We start from the raw sequence: 16193 nt of genomic DNA, 5'->3' as shown, positions 1-16193 counted from the left end.
GTGTATTTTTTATCTTTTTTTTTTTTTTTTACAAAAAACTTACTATGAAAATAAGAAAAAGTACTACGTCGATTGATAGTGTAGTAGTGGGATCGCAGGTTCGAGTCCCACTTCCGACAGCTACTTCTTTTTGTTTTCTATTGATTATGACTTCATTCTAAAATAATAATAATTAATAAATAAAATGTTGCTTACTGTACCTGATATTTTAATAATATACACTGCATTTTTCGTACTGGCTCACTAGGAAGTAACACTGCCTCGAATTCTATTCGTTTTGGTATATAATAGTTCAGTCAATGAACACATTGTAGCGTGCATGGAATATGCGATAATTTTTGACACCAGAATATTGTTAGGGGTATAAGTAAACATACTAAAAGTCCCTCACCCCTTGGGGATTAGCTAAAGGTGGGAGGGAGGAGGAAGAAAATTTTGGGTTTTTCGAGAAAATGTCGGAAACGGTGAAAAAAAAAAATGCGTTTAAAATAAAAATTCAAGTTACATAAACTTCTTCGAAACTGTTTCTACACATACTTGTCAGATTTCCAATAATTTTCCGGATATATGTTTTGAAAAATCGATGATTTTCGGAAAAATTTTCCCTTTTTATCAAACATTTGATCCTAGTACCTCCCAGGATCAGTATTTATGAAAATTGTCAATGACAAAGTTGTAGAACTTTGTCTTTAATATTTTAATAAAAGCGATGAAACTTTTCCCCTGTGTTTGGAATAATTTTTAATTATGAAATTAGCAATATATTTTTTGATCGTTTGATTATTTTTGAGGTACTGTAACCCCTTAACTTTGCTTAACTAATTTCAAATTGAATTGTAAATTTTGTTTTAAATGACTTGAAAAATCTATGCTATTCAATATACTTACAGTAACTTTACAAAAGATGTTATAACTTTAATTAAATGAATTAAATGGAAGTATTCAAGTTCAGCCAAATTTAGTTCTATGCCACTTCTTCAGGATTATTTTCCAAACTATAGCCGCTGGGCCTAATACTATTCAGAATACATGCAGTGGAACTAATTTTTATTTAATTAAATGGAAGTGTTAAAGCTCAACCTTCAGGACTAGGTTGTAAAGTACAGCCGCTGAGCCCCTTCACGCCGATGCTTTTGCGATACTTTTCTACAACTTATTATTATCAGCTCAGTTCAAAGACAATTACATGCAATTTAATTTGATATGCAATTTGAATAATTTTCAAAAAAAAAATCGTAAAACTTTTGAAATTAACATTTTTAAGAGGGTTCTTAAAAAATTTGGAAAAAAAAAAAGAAGAGCGATTTATGCATTTTAATGAATACATTTGAAAATTTTCAGTGGGAACATGAAGGGATCAGCAGTTACAGCAAATAATGTTTTATGCAACATTTTGCTTTAAAATGTTGTAACTCAAATCTTATAGGAGCTACAGAGCTCCTATGAAAGTAATAAAAAGGATCGCTGCTAATAATAGCTCGTTTCGAAGAAAATTGCATGAATCTTAGTTTGAAACGTAGCCTGAATAATTTAAGGAAAAAAAATTATAAAAGTTCAAAATGAAAAAAAAAAAAAAAAAAAAAAAAGTCGCAATAGTGTCTTTCGGCAATTTAAAAAACAAAACAACATTTTGAATGTATTTTAATAAATACATCCTAAAATATTCAAAGTGGGCCCATGGAGAGATAGCAGTTACTAAAAAAGTTTAGTAAACAATGTAATAAGGTGTTCTACATTATTTGCTTTAACAGCTGATCATCTTTCATGGTCCCACTCTGAAAACGGTTGGATATATTCATTAAAGTCATATTTTTTTCCAAAATTTTTAAAGAACACTATCGGAAAAATTTTCAAATTTAAAAATTGCGTTGGATTTTTTTTTTTTTTTTTTCAAAAATTAGTTACGTTAAAATTGCTGTAACTGCATTTTTTTTTTTTTCATTTTTGTCATCTATTGTATGTCAGCCCTATTGTACAAGCTTGCTTATTTGGTTTCCGGTGAAAAAAAGGGCGAAAAAAAAATTTTGAAAAAAAAAAAAAAAATAGAACCGACTTCAAAATTGCTCTAAAAAGTGAAAAATAATTTTATTCTTTAATCACCATCGATAATACTTTTAAACATAATTTTTGAAGTTGGCGCAAAAACGATCGATAAAATCATTCACAGCCATAACTCAACTACAAGTATAAATTTAACCAGGTCCAGTTTCTTCACTACCACATGCATTACGCATTGATGACAGCATATTTGAGTAACGATATAAATGTTTCGTTCCTAACTTTGGATGATTTTTTGATAAAAATATGAACGAAGCATGGTTACAATAGATTTTACTTTTTGTTTTTGCGCCAACTTCAAAAATTATGTTTAAAAGTATTATCGATGGTGTTTAAAGAATAAAATTATTCTTCACTTTTTAGAGCAATTTTAAAGTCGGTTCTATTTTTTTTTTTTTTCAAAATTTTTTTATTTCATTCTTTTTAGTGTAAATGCAGATATTTCAGTAAAAGTAAGAAGTTACCTAGTAAGAAGTTCGGCTCTATATCACTGTATTGCTTTAGAAAAGCCTTTATTCAAAATTATCATTACAATTACTATTAATGTTACTGTTATATGGTACCAAACTTTTATAACAATGAGTTTCATATTGTCACGTAGATGAAGATAGCGAAGACAATGTGAAAGTCAAATGAAGTGAATACTCGTTAGTCTCAACTCGAGATCTTTATTCAGAACCACGAATGAACGTTACATTTCCTTATATACAACTTGAGAAAGTGCTGGAACTTTCCAGACTTGGAAAGATACAGAAATTAATAGAACATTCGAGAAAATACGGGAAACAGTAGAAACGAAATTTTAGTAAAATTCACTTTGTCCTAGTCGGGATTTGAACCCGGGTCGCTCGCGTGGGAGGCGATAATTCTACCACTGAGCCACCGTTATCCGCGGATGACAAGTGCGAACTTCGCTACAATATCATTTAATAGGGAAATTGCATAAAAATTACTGTTTTTTGCCCATAACTTTTTTTCTAAAGAACAAATATGGTCAAACAAAGTAATGGGACCTAAGTTGAGCCATCCCCTATCCATTAAGAAAAGAATCATCAAAATCGGTTCACTAGATGAGACGCTATGAGTGGACAAACAAAAAAAAAAAAAAAAACATACATACGGTATGAACTGATAACCGCCTCCTTTTTGAAGTCGGTTAAAAAACGCCTAATTCCAATTTTTCCTTATTGGAGGCCTTTAATTACGTAACGGTCCCGAAGGGGGAGGGGTTGAAAAAATCTCTACGTACCCTTATTGGCATAGGCGGATTTATGGGGGGGCAGAGGGGGGCAATGCCCCCCCAGTTTTGGGAGGACTTTATGTAGTTACAACACATCTTCCAAAAATTAAAAAATATATATATTATTATTATTATTTTCTTTTTTGAATAGTTCAGAAGGGCATGGTGGATTTATAGGGGGGAGGGGGCATAGGGGCCAATGCCCCTCAGTTTTGGGAGGAATTTATATAGTAACAACACATCTTCCAAAATCTTAAAACAAAAAAATCATGACTTTTTCTTTTTTGAATAGTTCAATGAAAATGAAGAGAAAAGCGAATGTCCTTTTCTGGTGTGAGATAAGAAAAGGGGGGAAAAAAACGAACATTAAATACAAATAGTACAACTGTCACTGGGTGCTGAAAATGTGCCTAAATTCACTATTTTGGACTGAAAACCATTTGAGCAAGTATATGAATGAAAATATAGGCTAAACGAGCTATACATTAAGGTGCAACACTTATAATAATAGTTGTCGATTATTTTAACAAATTAGAACCTAAAGCAAAGGGGGAAAAACTCCCCCCCCCCCATTCGCGCTAACAGAACGGTCTACTCGTTATGATTTGTGTCCACATTTCAAGTATATTGGTGTATAATATTTACGTTCTTAGTAGATTAATTGGTGTTTTGAGAAATTCTAAAAAACATAGTTTTTTTTCCTTCTCTCTCTCTTAAAAAGAGAGAGAGAGAAAATTAATACTACCGCAAACTGAATAAATTTCAGTTATCTGAGTGTTCTAATTAAATGAATCTTTTAGCTTAGAGGGAGAACACAATTTTACTTACTTTATAAATACTGTTTAAAAAGTAAGGTAAGTCATAATCATCTAAATCTAAGTGAGTCAGTCCTTGTCATTATTTAAATCTAAATAATTGAGTCATCAAAAGTTTTGCAAAAATTTGCTGAAATTTTATAAAAGTCTATAAAAACCTAACAAAGATTGGTAAAATCGTAAAAATCCTTTAACCGTAAAAACTGACGAATTTTTGTAAAAATTACAAAAAATCAAGCAAAAAGTTGCAGGTAAGAGTGAATTACAAACAGGGTCGAATTTGCCTATAAAATAAACAAGCTATTGCTTAGGGCCCCTGTTTTGAAGTGGGTCCCTAACTCCCAAAAACAATTCATGATTCGTTCCTTAAAAAATGGAAACTGCTTGAAAAAACTAATTTCATTTTTAAGTGCTTGAAAACCTTGAATATTTGGAAACATGTGGCTACAAACCTTAAATTTTAAAATTTCTAACAAATGGTAGAGGGGGAGGAATGCCGAAATATGTCTAATTCAGCTCCTTGCCACATCCTGTATTAAAAATGTAAAAATCACGGTTCTCACGCAAGTAATATATTATTTGAAATAAATTTTTGTGACTCACACATTTCATATGTTGCTATTTATTCAATCCCAAATGCAGTATTTTGGAAATTCTTTTGTATTGATTGCTTTTATCTTACTTCTTCTGCATATTGTCTATCTGTTTAGCACGGAAAAAAATGCACACTACTTCTATTTCTTTTCGTTTTTTGCCCCACTTGCAATTGAAGAAAAGTTGTTGTCATGAGAAATCTATGGTTTCTTTTTTCTTTTAAAATTAAAATAGCTATTTCTCACAAAGTTGGAACAGTACTGTAAAAATTTACAATCAAGTACTCAAATATCAGAGACTGGAAAGTACAAATGAAGTGCGTTAAATAATTTTATTTATTCTAGAGTAATTGAAAATAATTAGATAAGTCTTTGAAAATCCTAAGCAAAGTGGGCTCCAATTACTTCTATTGCATATTGTTAATCTGTTTAGCCAGGAAAAAAAAATGATACACTATCTCTATTCCTTTTCGTTTTCTAAACTACTTATAATTAAAAAAAGGTTGTTATAATGAGAAATCTATAGTTTATTTTTTCTTTCAAACTTAAAATGGCTGTTTCTTACAAAGTTTGAACAATACTGTACAACTGTATAATCTAGTTATCAATTTCTATGTCTATCCAATTAACCTTTATAAGGCTTCAAAATGCAGAATTTTATATCCATTTTACAAAATTTCCTCCGGGGGAGAAACCCCCGGTCCCCTAAAATTGCAGATATTTTATTTTCCCACTTAAAAGGTAGCCCTGCGTCACTCTCTTGATACCAACTCCCTCTCTTAAGGTCAATTCAAAAATGACAGCATGAAAACACGCATTAATGAAAACGACACACAGAAAAGTAAAGCATGGACATGTATCACAGGAAACAGACAAAAACATGGGAGTGTGGGGGGGGGGGGGATAATAAAAATGTTGCTAAAAAAATATAAAAAATCCTGCCCCTCCAGGAACTCAGTCCTAAATCCGCCTATGCTTATTGGGGTTGAGGGGGTCAGCCCCATTCCTACGAAAACTTTTTAAGTCGATATTTCGTATTAGAAATCGCGCGGTCGAGTGGTTTGGCAGGGATCATATTTCATTTGCTTTTAAAAAGTAAACGAGCTGATGTGTGCATCACATGACTTCCTTTTCTCCAATTTCATGTCATTTCCCCACTATTGGCATTTTTAATGTGATTCAATGGCTTACTCTCTAAATATCACCAACAGTGGCCAAATCGACACCAAATTTTAAAAAACAAAATCGCCAAATTTGTCGCCAAGTTGGTGACAAAACTTGGCGACCAAAAGACTGGAGATCTATCGCCATGTGTCCGCCAAATTATAACACCACTTGAGTTTACATCGAAATTAACAATGATTTCTCTCCAAAAAGAGGTAAAAGACTCCCTTAAGAACATCCGAATGCAACCAAAAGAGAAGGTGCACAACTAGACCCCACTAGGAGTCCACGTACCAAATTTAAACTGTCTAGGACATACCGTTTCTGAGTTATGCGAGATACATACGCACATACATACGTACATACAGACGTCACGAGAAAACTCGTTGTAATTAACTCGGGGATCGTCAAAATGGATATTTCGGGTGTCTGTACGTTCCTAGGCATATATCCGCGTGTGGTCGATCGAAAAAAACCCCAACATTCATTTGGGGGTGAGCAAAACAGAAATTAAGGCCGATTTTTGATTGAAAATTTTTTCGCGAATACAATCCTTCCTTTTTTGTAAAAGGAAGTAAAAAGCGTATTAGGATGAGCTGTTTTTAAAACTTATTTTTCAAAGAATGAATAGTGTAAAATACAATGAAAGAATCGCACAGCGTATGGCGTGTCTTATTTTTAATAAGTATCGCATCATATACAAAAAATATTTGTGGAATACATTCAATCTAGATTCCTTTAGTAAATATTTCTTTACACAAAAAGGTTTTTTGAAACAATTTTAAAAGGGAATTTAATAACAATTCCAGTGATGTAAGGTTCGTTATCTTATAATTTTGAAAAAAGAAATGTAATCTTACGTAAGATAGAGGGGGGGGGGGGGGCTGAAAAATCTTACTTATCTGTACATGGGGGGGGGGGATTGCCAAAGTCACCAGTACATAATGAATGATCTCTTGCTAGTAGTGAATCTAAAACGAGTTTTTTCAAATTTCCCCAAAACTCCTTTCTGCAGGTATTACCGTTTAAATGCTCACGGCAGTGTTAAATTAGAATGTATGTATGATAATTGGTCTTTAAAATGAGCTAATATACAACTATGTAGCTCCCATAGAACTTGAATTATTACATTTTAAAGCATTGCTGGCAAGTTTTTTTTTAAGTGCTTTTTAAAGAATTTCAAAAACTAATCTTTATATATTATTTCTGTAGCCTGTTTTTGGTTTCTACGCCAGATTTTCCTCAATTCTTGATCGATTTCTTTGATTTACGCCTTATTTTAAAGCTTATGGTGTTTGCTACTGACGAAAAATAGACCCACGGTCTAAAAACTGTTTTTTTCAGCCGAAAAACCTGTTTTAAAGAACCAGAATGAGGTTTTCGGTTAAACTTATAACTTTAATTTGCGCTATGACCGACAGAGCTGAATAGCTTGATCGGCAGAGCGTTCTCTTCGTAACGAGGAGAATGCGTGTTCGGCCCACGTCCGGACAATCTGTAACAAAAAAAATTAGAGAAATATCGCACATCACATGAACATTTAAGTAAGTGAATAACGACTATGAAAGAATAGAATAAATGAGAAGGAAACGCTCCTTGCTGATATGAAAACTTGAAATGTCTTTGTGTTAAATTACTTCTGAATTGTACGTTTATTTTTTTTATTTTTTAAGCTTTGGCTCTGGTAAGAAAATTAAAGCATAATGTAAGCGAAAATATAAGTAACAGGTTAAGATTTCAGACTACAATAGAATTGTTTTTTGTTCAGAAAAAAATAATAAATCGTATATTGAAATATATATTCTTCTAAAGAGTTTTTGACTCTTTGTACAAATGAAAAAATTACTACCTCAATTTGAAGGGTAAAATATATATTTTTTCTTCTTTTGTAAAAAAAAAAAAAACAAAAAAACAAATAGCGTATCACATTTTTATTACATTCGAAAAGCTACGCTTAAAAAAGAGCATAGTTTATTTTGTATTTTAACCGTGCTGTTAACTGACGAACACGTGCTGCCATCTAAGTCATAACGGTTCAAGCAGCCTGCGGTAACAAATTGTAAAAATTTTCAAGAATAAAAAAAAGTTTCTTCAATATCTTATCCTTATATATTATTTCTGTAGCCTGTTTTTGGTTTCGACGCCAGATTTTCTTCAATTCTTGATCGATTTCTTTGATTTACGCCTTATTTTAAAGCTTATGGTGCTGGCTACTGACGAAAAATAGACAGACGGTCTAAAAACTGTTTTTTTCACCCGAAAAACCTGTTTTAAAGAACCAAAATGAGGTTTTCGGTTAAACTTATAACTTTAATTTGCGCTATGACCGACAGAGCTGAATAGCTTGATCGGCAGAGCGTTCTCTTCGTAACCAGGAGAATGCGTGTTCGGGCCCACGTCCGGACAATCTGCATCAAAAAAGTTAGAGAAATATCGCGCATTACATGAACAATGAATAACAAATATGAGGGAATACATGAGATAGAAACGCTCCTAGCTGTTATGAAAACTTGATGCAACACGGAGCTAAATTGACACTTAATTGTAAGTTATTAAAGCATAATGTTAGCGAAAATATATGTATCAGGATTAAGATTTCAGACTACAATGGAATTGTTTTTTGTTCAGTAAAATATAATAAATCGTATGTTGAAATATAAATTCTTCAAATGAGTTTTTGACTCTTTGTACAAATAAAAAAATTACTACCTCATTTTAAAGGGAAATATATATATTTTTCTTCTTTTTGCAAAAAAAAAAAAAAAAAAAAAAAATAGCGTATCACATCTTTACTATATTTGAAAAGCTACGCTTAAAAAAGAACTTATTTCAAATTATTTTGTATTTTAACCATGCTGTTAAATGATGAACACGTGCTGCCATCTAAGCTATAACGGTTCAATCAGCCTGCGACAACAAATAGTAAAAATTTTCAAAAATAAACACTTCACGGCAAGAAAAAAAAATTTAAAATTAACCTGAGGGTTTTTTTTTTTTTTTTTTTTGGCAGAGCGTTCGGCTATAAACTGTCTGAACTTCGGGCCAGTTCGGGCTGTCCGACATAAGAGCAGATTTACTTTGCTATTACGCATTACATGTACTCATAACATACAACAGATAACACACGTAATAAATTAAATGCAGTGGGAATGCTATTTGGTGTTTCGACTCCTTTATGCAGGCTACAGTTATCATTCAGATACGTTCACTGCCAATCGAAAGGTGTTCTTCCCTTTTTTTTTCAAAGCTTTGACTCCGTCCAGACCACTGAGCGTAATGTAAGCATAAAAAAAAAGTTTTAGATATACCTCAAGGGAATCCTTTTTGTGCGGAAAAATATTTTCATTGCATGCTGAAATGTAGTTTTTTCTAAGAGCAGTGTTCGAACTTTTGTACAAATGAAAAAATACTACGCCAAATTAAAACTACGAGTTTCACCCAGTAAATCTTTATTTATTCGAATACGATATAAAACATTAAAATTATTATCAACTTCATTAGTAAGAAATCATTTTCTACTCCTCTGTTTTGGGCTGAAAAAAAAAAAAAAAACATTTTGTCTACGTTCGAAAAATTACACTTAAAAAACGGACTCAGTTCAACTGGTTTTGGTTTTGAATTTTAAGTGTTCGATTAAAAGAAAAACAAGTGCGGGCATTTAAGCCGTACAGGTTAAAGAAGCCTGCTATGGGAAATTGTTGAATATTCAAAAATAAAAACACTTATTTTTTTCAATCGAATTTATTACTTCTCTAGAATGTTAGTTTCAATCGCTACGTGAGATCTTCCTCATTCTTTAATCAAATTCCATGTTTTATAAATAATTTTAAATCGTATCATGCTGGCTAATGACAAAACATAGACGCATGATCTTATTATATTTTTTTCGGAAAAAAGATTTTTTACTGTGTTTTATTACGCATTCCTTTAATGAATAGCATTCGAAAAGGAAGGCGCAGTTGCTAGGTTTGTTGGAGCGTCGTACTGTAATTAGAATGGCGCGAGTTCGAATCCATGCCACTAAATATCTCTTTAATGTTTCTTTTTTTTCCGTCAGATGCACACATGGGCAGGACTGTATTTGCCACAACCAGTTTTTTCACATGCAAAATTACTGATTTTTCACGTGTCACTCAGCCACACTTTTAATGATATTTATATTTTCATTGAAAATACGTACAACCAAAAGGGGAGCGATGAGCAAATTATCATAACTTTGTATTTAACGAGGTTTTGTTACTGATGTCTTCAAATTACGTGCCTTCTCTTGTGCGCTTACTTTTTTCCGTTTACTTTTTCGGTTTTTCTTCATAATATTCTTTCTTTGAAATTTTTAAAGTGCGAAATGCCTTATGAAACGATTCGAAATATAGTGCGGAGTTCCGCACGGGTCGACTAATTACTCATCAATTATGAATGATATGTTTTTTAGAAATTATATGTGAATTTAAGATATCGAAGAGTAAAATTTCTGAATACTTCATGAAAATCTGAGATGGTCAAGTTGAATGTTTTGACATGAAATATAACACTATCAGACAGATGGTAAAAGACATAAAATTAAGCAAGCTACAAAGAAACGGGGAACTCAATTACCAATATAAAAAACTTTATAATTTCACGTTACAAACATTGAAAATTATTACACAAAAATACAGTTCTCTGTAAAGCGTGTTTCATACAAAACTTCAGTTCAAATGTTCAGTTCCTTTTGGCTTGCAGTATGAAATTTTTAAACTTATTTTTTGGCAGCAAAACTTGTTACAAACCAAATTTGCAACCACTTTTGGCAAATCACGAAATAGATTAAGTAACATAGAATAACCAAGTTGCACTTCGTTGTAGTTTATGAACTAACAGAACACGATATCGTTGAGTGTTTTCCTTTTGATATGATTTTTACAATTCATTTGGCATTTACAAAGAGAACAGTGATGTTATTTAGCACAACTTTCGTAGAAATTTGCACATTTGAATCTTGAAGGATGAAATACTATTGCTTTTAACAAAAAATCACTTGTTTCATTACCACTTTTTTGGTCTTCGTTTCTTATAACAAAAAGGAAGCAATTTTCAATCATTCAAACAAGCCAGGAACCACAACGAAAAAATCAAAGCTCATTTTTGTAAAATCACTCTAACATAAACATACGTTTTACTAAAGATGAGGAACTATGAAGTAAAAAAAGGGAAGCCTGTTAATATAAAATTATATATTATTTCAAAATTGTTCTGAAATTACAAAATAAAAAGGCAATGATGCCTTACAATAAAAATTCATTCATTATTAATTTTAAAATATTTTTTTAAAAAAATTCTTAACATACTTCAGAATTCAATTTATGTTCAGATCCCAATTTTCTGTTTTAAAACGAGTAGTACGCAAGTCCGGTCGAACAATGGGGTGGTCATTTGACCCATCGGGAATCTTATTATAAGCCATAGTATAGCTCGTAAAAAAGAGTTCAAGCACCACGCCGTACATTTTGGGTGGTACATGCGACTACACTGGTAGCAGGAAGTTACGCATCGGGAGAGGGTATTTTAGGATAAAAAAAATTTTGTACGCCATATAGGTAATTTTAAAAGTAATCAATTCAAAGTCATGTTTAATTTATTGCCGTACAAAAAAAAAAAAAAAAATCTAGAAAACCCAGAATTTTTGCTTTTTGAATTATTTTACGGACTTTTTCAGTGATTTTACCATGTACGGCATTTGCATATTTACTTTTTTATACATAATTTCATTTTTTTTCAATGCCGTACCAATTTATTGGTATATATGGGGGGGGGGGGCAACCCCTCTTTTTAGAACGAGGTTTGCAGGTCATTTGAAAATGTACGGCATTAGTTGAGAAATGTTCTTAAATATTCAAAATAAATTTTAAAAATAATGCCATCTAAAAATTATAGTCTATGATAACATTATTAAAACGAGTTGATGTGTGCCTCACATGACTTCCTCTTACTCCAATTTAATGTCATTTTCCCATTATTGGTAATTTTAATGTGCTGCAATAGTTTACTCTCTAAATATCACCAACAATGGTCAAATTGAAACCAGATTTAAAAAAAAAAAAAAATCACGAAATTTGTCGTAAACGTAGGGGATTTGTCGCAAACAACAAAGCAATAATTTTTCCTTTTGATAGGCAGCAAGGAGGATTGCTTGTTTTAATGACCAGTATAATTTCACCGCTACTTTTATAGATTATAATGAAAAGTTCAATTTTATTTTTTTTGGTTGGAGATTTTCCCCCCGATTTGAAACATTTTTTATTGGTAGAGCTCGGCGCCTTTTTGACTCTGGCGCCGCCGTGCGTCGCACGACCTTGCACATTAGGACGGCGCGGCCCTGCCTGGCTCTTTTTTTTTTGTACGGCAAAAAAAATAAAAATGGCTTTTAATTGATCATCCACAAAACTAACTATATGCCGTACAAAATGTTTTTATTTTAAAATACCCTTTCCCGATGTGTTTCTTTCTGTTACTGGTAAAGTCTCATGTACCACCCAAAATATACGGCGTGGTGCTTGTGAACTCTTTTTTATGAGCTACATTATGGTTTACAATAAGATTCTCGGTGGGTCAAATGCCACCCCCCCCTCCCATTTTTCGACCTGGCTTTTGTACTAGAGTAGATGTTTAAAAAATATAAACCCAAATAAAATCTCCTGAATTTTAAATTTTCTACATAAAACATGAAAGATAAAACGAAAATGAAAATAAACCTACCAAAAAGATTTTTGACGAGGGAGATTTACTATAAAACTTTCAGTAGGTGGTATTTTAACTTCTGACTATAAAAATCAGAAATATTATGTTCATTTATTCTCAGGAACGTAGGTTTATTTTTTGACATAATTTAAATAAAATTCAGAAAAAGTAAAAGTAGCTGAAAGACATTCATTTTTCATTTCACTGCAGTAATATATGAGGAAAAAAGCCCCAAAGCTCAAAATTCCAACTGCTTCTTAAAATAATTGAGGCAGCAGTGTAAGGGATGTAAGTGAACTTTTTCAAGTTTTGAGAAAACCGCCTTCGTTAAATTCCGGTCCTAGGTAGGCTTTCTTGATTTTTTCCCTAAATCATGCTGCATAGCAGCACCTACCAGGACTACTAATACTATCTCTTGCCCTTAGAGAGAGGAGAGGCTCGCCTGCCATTTGTACTGGTTTTCTCCAAATTTTTACTTTTGGCAATTGCATCCTTTTTGCTTTTCACTGCTTTAATTCTACCTTTTGCTTTTTCATTGGTTACTTATTTCAACATCTTCGTTCTCACTCTGTAACATTTTTTGTCCTGGGACTAGAACTTCATTTTTCCAGCTCTGAGAATCCAACCCTAAATCTTGTTCCTCCTGTATAGAGCTAGGATCAGAAAAGGAGAAACTAAGCTCATCTTGCGAGTGCAGGTACTCCTGAACTCGCCTGATGACTTCCTTCTGCTCGTCTGTGGCACGTAAGGAAATGACACAATGAGGACTGACGTGGCGAATTACCTCGTCCACGTATCCCGCGCCCGGATGCGGGGACCCTATCGTGTCCCCTTTCTCAGGAGACGTCACACCCCCTACAATGTCAGTCTTGACGATGACTTTCTGCCTCTGATGATTTACAGAGGGCCTGAAGAAACCCCATCTCTTCCAAAGAGCCCCTCCAGAAGTTAATATCGACAACAGAGACACGATAAATTCCCCCATCGTGGCCAAGAGTGCATTCGCAGTGACATGGGGACTGTCGCCGAATTCTCTTGGAATGCCATGGTATTGCACGACCCCTAGAAGACACAGGCCTATGTACGACACAGATCCCATCATGGAAAGGAAGGCGAGTCCAAAAAAGGCCCGGATTTTGAGCTTGCGGTAAGGTCTCTTCCAAGATATGAAACCGCAGATACCACAGGCAACGAACACGGGGCCGAAGAGAATGCCCATTAAGGTGGCATTGGGTTCGTGTTCCACTGCTGTTCGAAGACTTCCGAAAGTCAGCACCAGGACACCAAACACAATGTGGAGGACGCCGAGGCCCAGGATGGAGCTTCTGATCAGGTCATTTGGATCTGTTGTTGAACTAGATGACTCTGATGTCGACGTTGAAGGTACTCCACGTAGTTTGATGACGTAGACCTCCTCCATGTCCTACCTGGGAGAGAGTAAATGATTATTAATTTGAAATTTTCGAAAACAAAATTAGTTTACTTAAAAAATTAAAATTTCGTCACGTGATTGCACATGCTAACAGTAAAGCTTGCAGAGTATTGTTGATGCAGTTTTTGTTGAGGATTAGGTATGAAGAATATTTGTATTAAGGTATCCTTAAGACACAACATTATTTGAAATAATTTTTAAATTAACCTTTTTAGGGAATAAACTTCTTTCAAATTTCATACAGTTATACCTTAACCTCTTAAAATGTAACCATTGTTCCCAATGTACGTCATTAAATATTTCAACTTGGGATTAAGTTTGGAACTTCAAGTATGTTACTAATTATAATATTTCGACTTACTCGTTTGTTATTTGACGAAGCAATATTTATTCATTAAAGTAAGACATAGGGCATGTTTACCAAGAAAATGCAGACTTAGACGAGGAAGATGGGAGTTCGAAAAAAAACAGTTGACATTAGAAACTGCAACTGAGCAATAATCACCTCTAGGTATCATTTCGTTTGCCACTTGAAGGAATGGAAAATGGAATTGAGAAATGTTCTGTTAATTGCTCAAGCTTCCGTTTGAGAGAAGAGATCCCTTCTCTCTCTCTCTTTCTTTATTTTATTTCCTTCTTTATTTATTTATTGAACAAATATTGTACAATTTGTTAAAAATCTTATTTTGATCGGTTGTTATAATTTTTAAGGACAAATTTCATTTATTAGACCTAAATTGTACAGCCCATCTACATTGCATTCTCCACCTATCTCTGATTTTCTTCTAGTCTTTAAGCTAGCTTTAAGATTCCAAAGATAACTATTGGTCAGAAAGGCAAAAAATAATTTCCTGAGTGAAAAAACGCTCACACTTAATATAACTACAAACATACTTGCGAGTGATAAATGACAAGAACATGAACTATCTTACACCCAAATGTCAGTTTTAAAATTACCAATCCGATAGCACAGATAATAAAAATTCGCGGTTTAGTGGAAAAGTATGACACATATAATGGTATTTTATACCGTTCAGCATGGGTTACGTTTGGGTTTAATTGTATACATGAGAATTCTGCATTTATATTTTACAACAGGTTTTCAATATCTCTATGTAACTTTGACCGAATGTTAACAGCATTTTACAACTATTGCCATTTGACAAATATTTTAGCCCACGAGACATATCATCTCATTCTTTTAAGTTAGGTAAACATAATTCCTCTCTTCATGCTTTAAGTTTGAGGTGTCTCTTCAAGAGGTCCTCTGAGGCCCTCTCGTTTGAGGTAATCATGCACTCTTCGTGCATTAATAAAGAGGTTGAAATTTCTAAGATGACACGAATTAAAGGAAATACATTTTACAACGTTTTTTCATTTTTGTATGAGATGAATTCCAGGAAAAAGCAGACATAACAGTTGAATTTTAAAAATCAATATTCTGTCACTTGCCATATATACCAGTCTCTTCAGAAATAAATGAATTTCTTGAATCTTAACCTGTTTTTCCCCACATAGTTCGCTGACTTTCAGAAAATCAAGTTTTCTCTTTGTGTTTTTGCGGAGCAAAAAAATCTCTTTTTTTTGTTACATATTGTAATTTCAATACAATTATTATCAGAATAAAATATTTAGGTTAACATTTATCTTTTGAATGTCTGGTTAAACTCATTATTAAATAATTTAAAAAATTTTTTGTTTTTCAACCATCAAAAAGTAGGTCCATTTTTAAGGTGATAATTCGATGTCCTTCCGTTACCAAAACACTGCATCTCAATTAGTTCACCAAGAACCTGCTGGGTCTTGTAAAGCAGAATTATGTTCCTTGTCAATGAAGCATAGTTATAATTTTAATAGATATTTACTTTATATGGCTTTTAACAGTAACGGAAGGACAAAAAACACGGTCACGGAAGAACATTTATCTATAAGTTGATATAGGTGAATTTTAGAATGCTAGTAGAAAACAAACTATTGTTTAAAGTTAGTAGTCACATTTAAAACATACATAAGTAATATTTGTAGAAAAAATATGTGAGCTTTCATTAAGAATTTTTTTTTATAAAAAATGTTTTTTGATTTTATTTCTTCTATTGTATGTGATAAAAATCATAAAAACTACATTTAAGTTCCTAAGCATGGTGAGAATCATTTTGGTAAGACATGTTTGTGAT

General features: G+C 32.8%; 1 protein-coding gene across 1 annotated transcript; it reads right to left on the bottom strand.

Moving 5' to 3' along the window:
* Positions 1-10492: 10492 nt before the first annotated feature.
* LOC129233463 (uncharacterized) lies at positions 10493-14007 on the bottom strand. The gene has a single exon (XM_054867487.1). The coding sequence runs from the start codon at positions 14005-14007 to the stop codon at positions 13120-13122; it is 888 nt and encodes a 295-aa protein (XP_054723462.1). The 3' UTR covers positions 10493-13119.
* Between the last annotated feature and the right edge of the window lie 2186 nt (positions 14008-16193).

Source organism: Uloborus diversus, unplaced genomic scaffold, assembly GCF_026930045.1.
Source record: "Uloborus diversus isolate 005 unplaced genomic scaffold, Udiv.v.3.1 scaffold_435, whole genome shotgun sequence".
Classification (NCBI taxonomy): Eukaryota; Metazoa; Arthropoda; class Arachnida; order Araneae; family Uloboridae; genus Uloborus; species Uloborus diversus.
This window is presented reverse-complemented; position numbering and strand designations above follow the sequence as displayed.

Bases quoted from the DNA above. Each gene is read 5' to 3' on its own strand.
- LOC129233463 (XM_054867487.1), bottom strand. From the start codon at position 14,007: ATGGAGGAGGTCTACGTCATCAAACTACGTGGAGTACCTTCAACGTCG.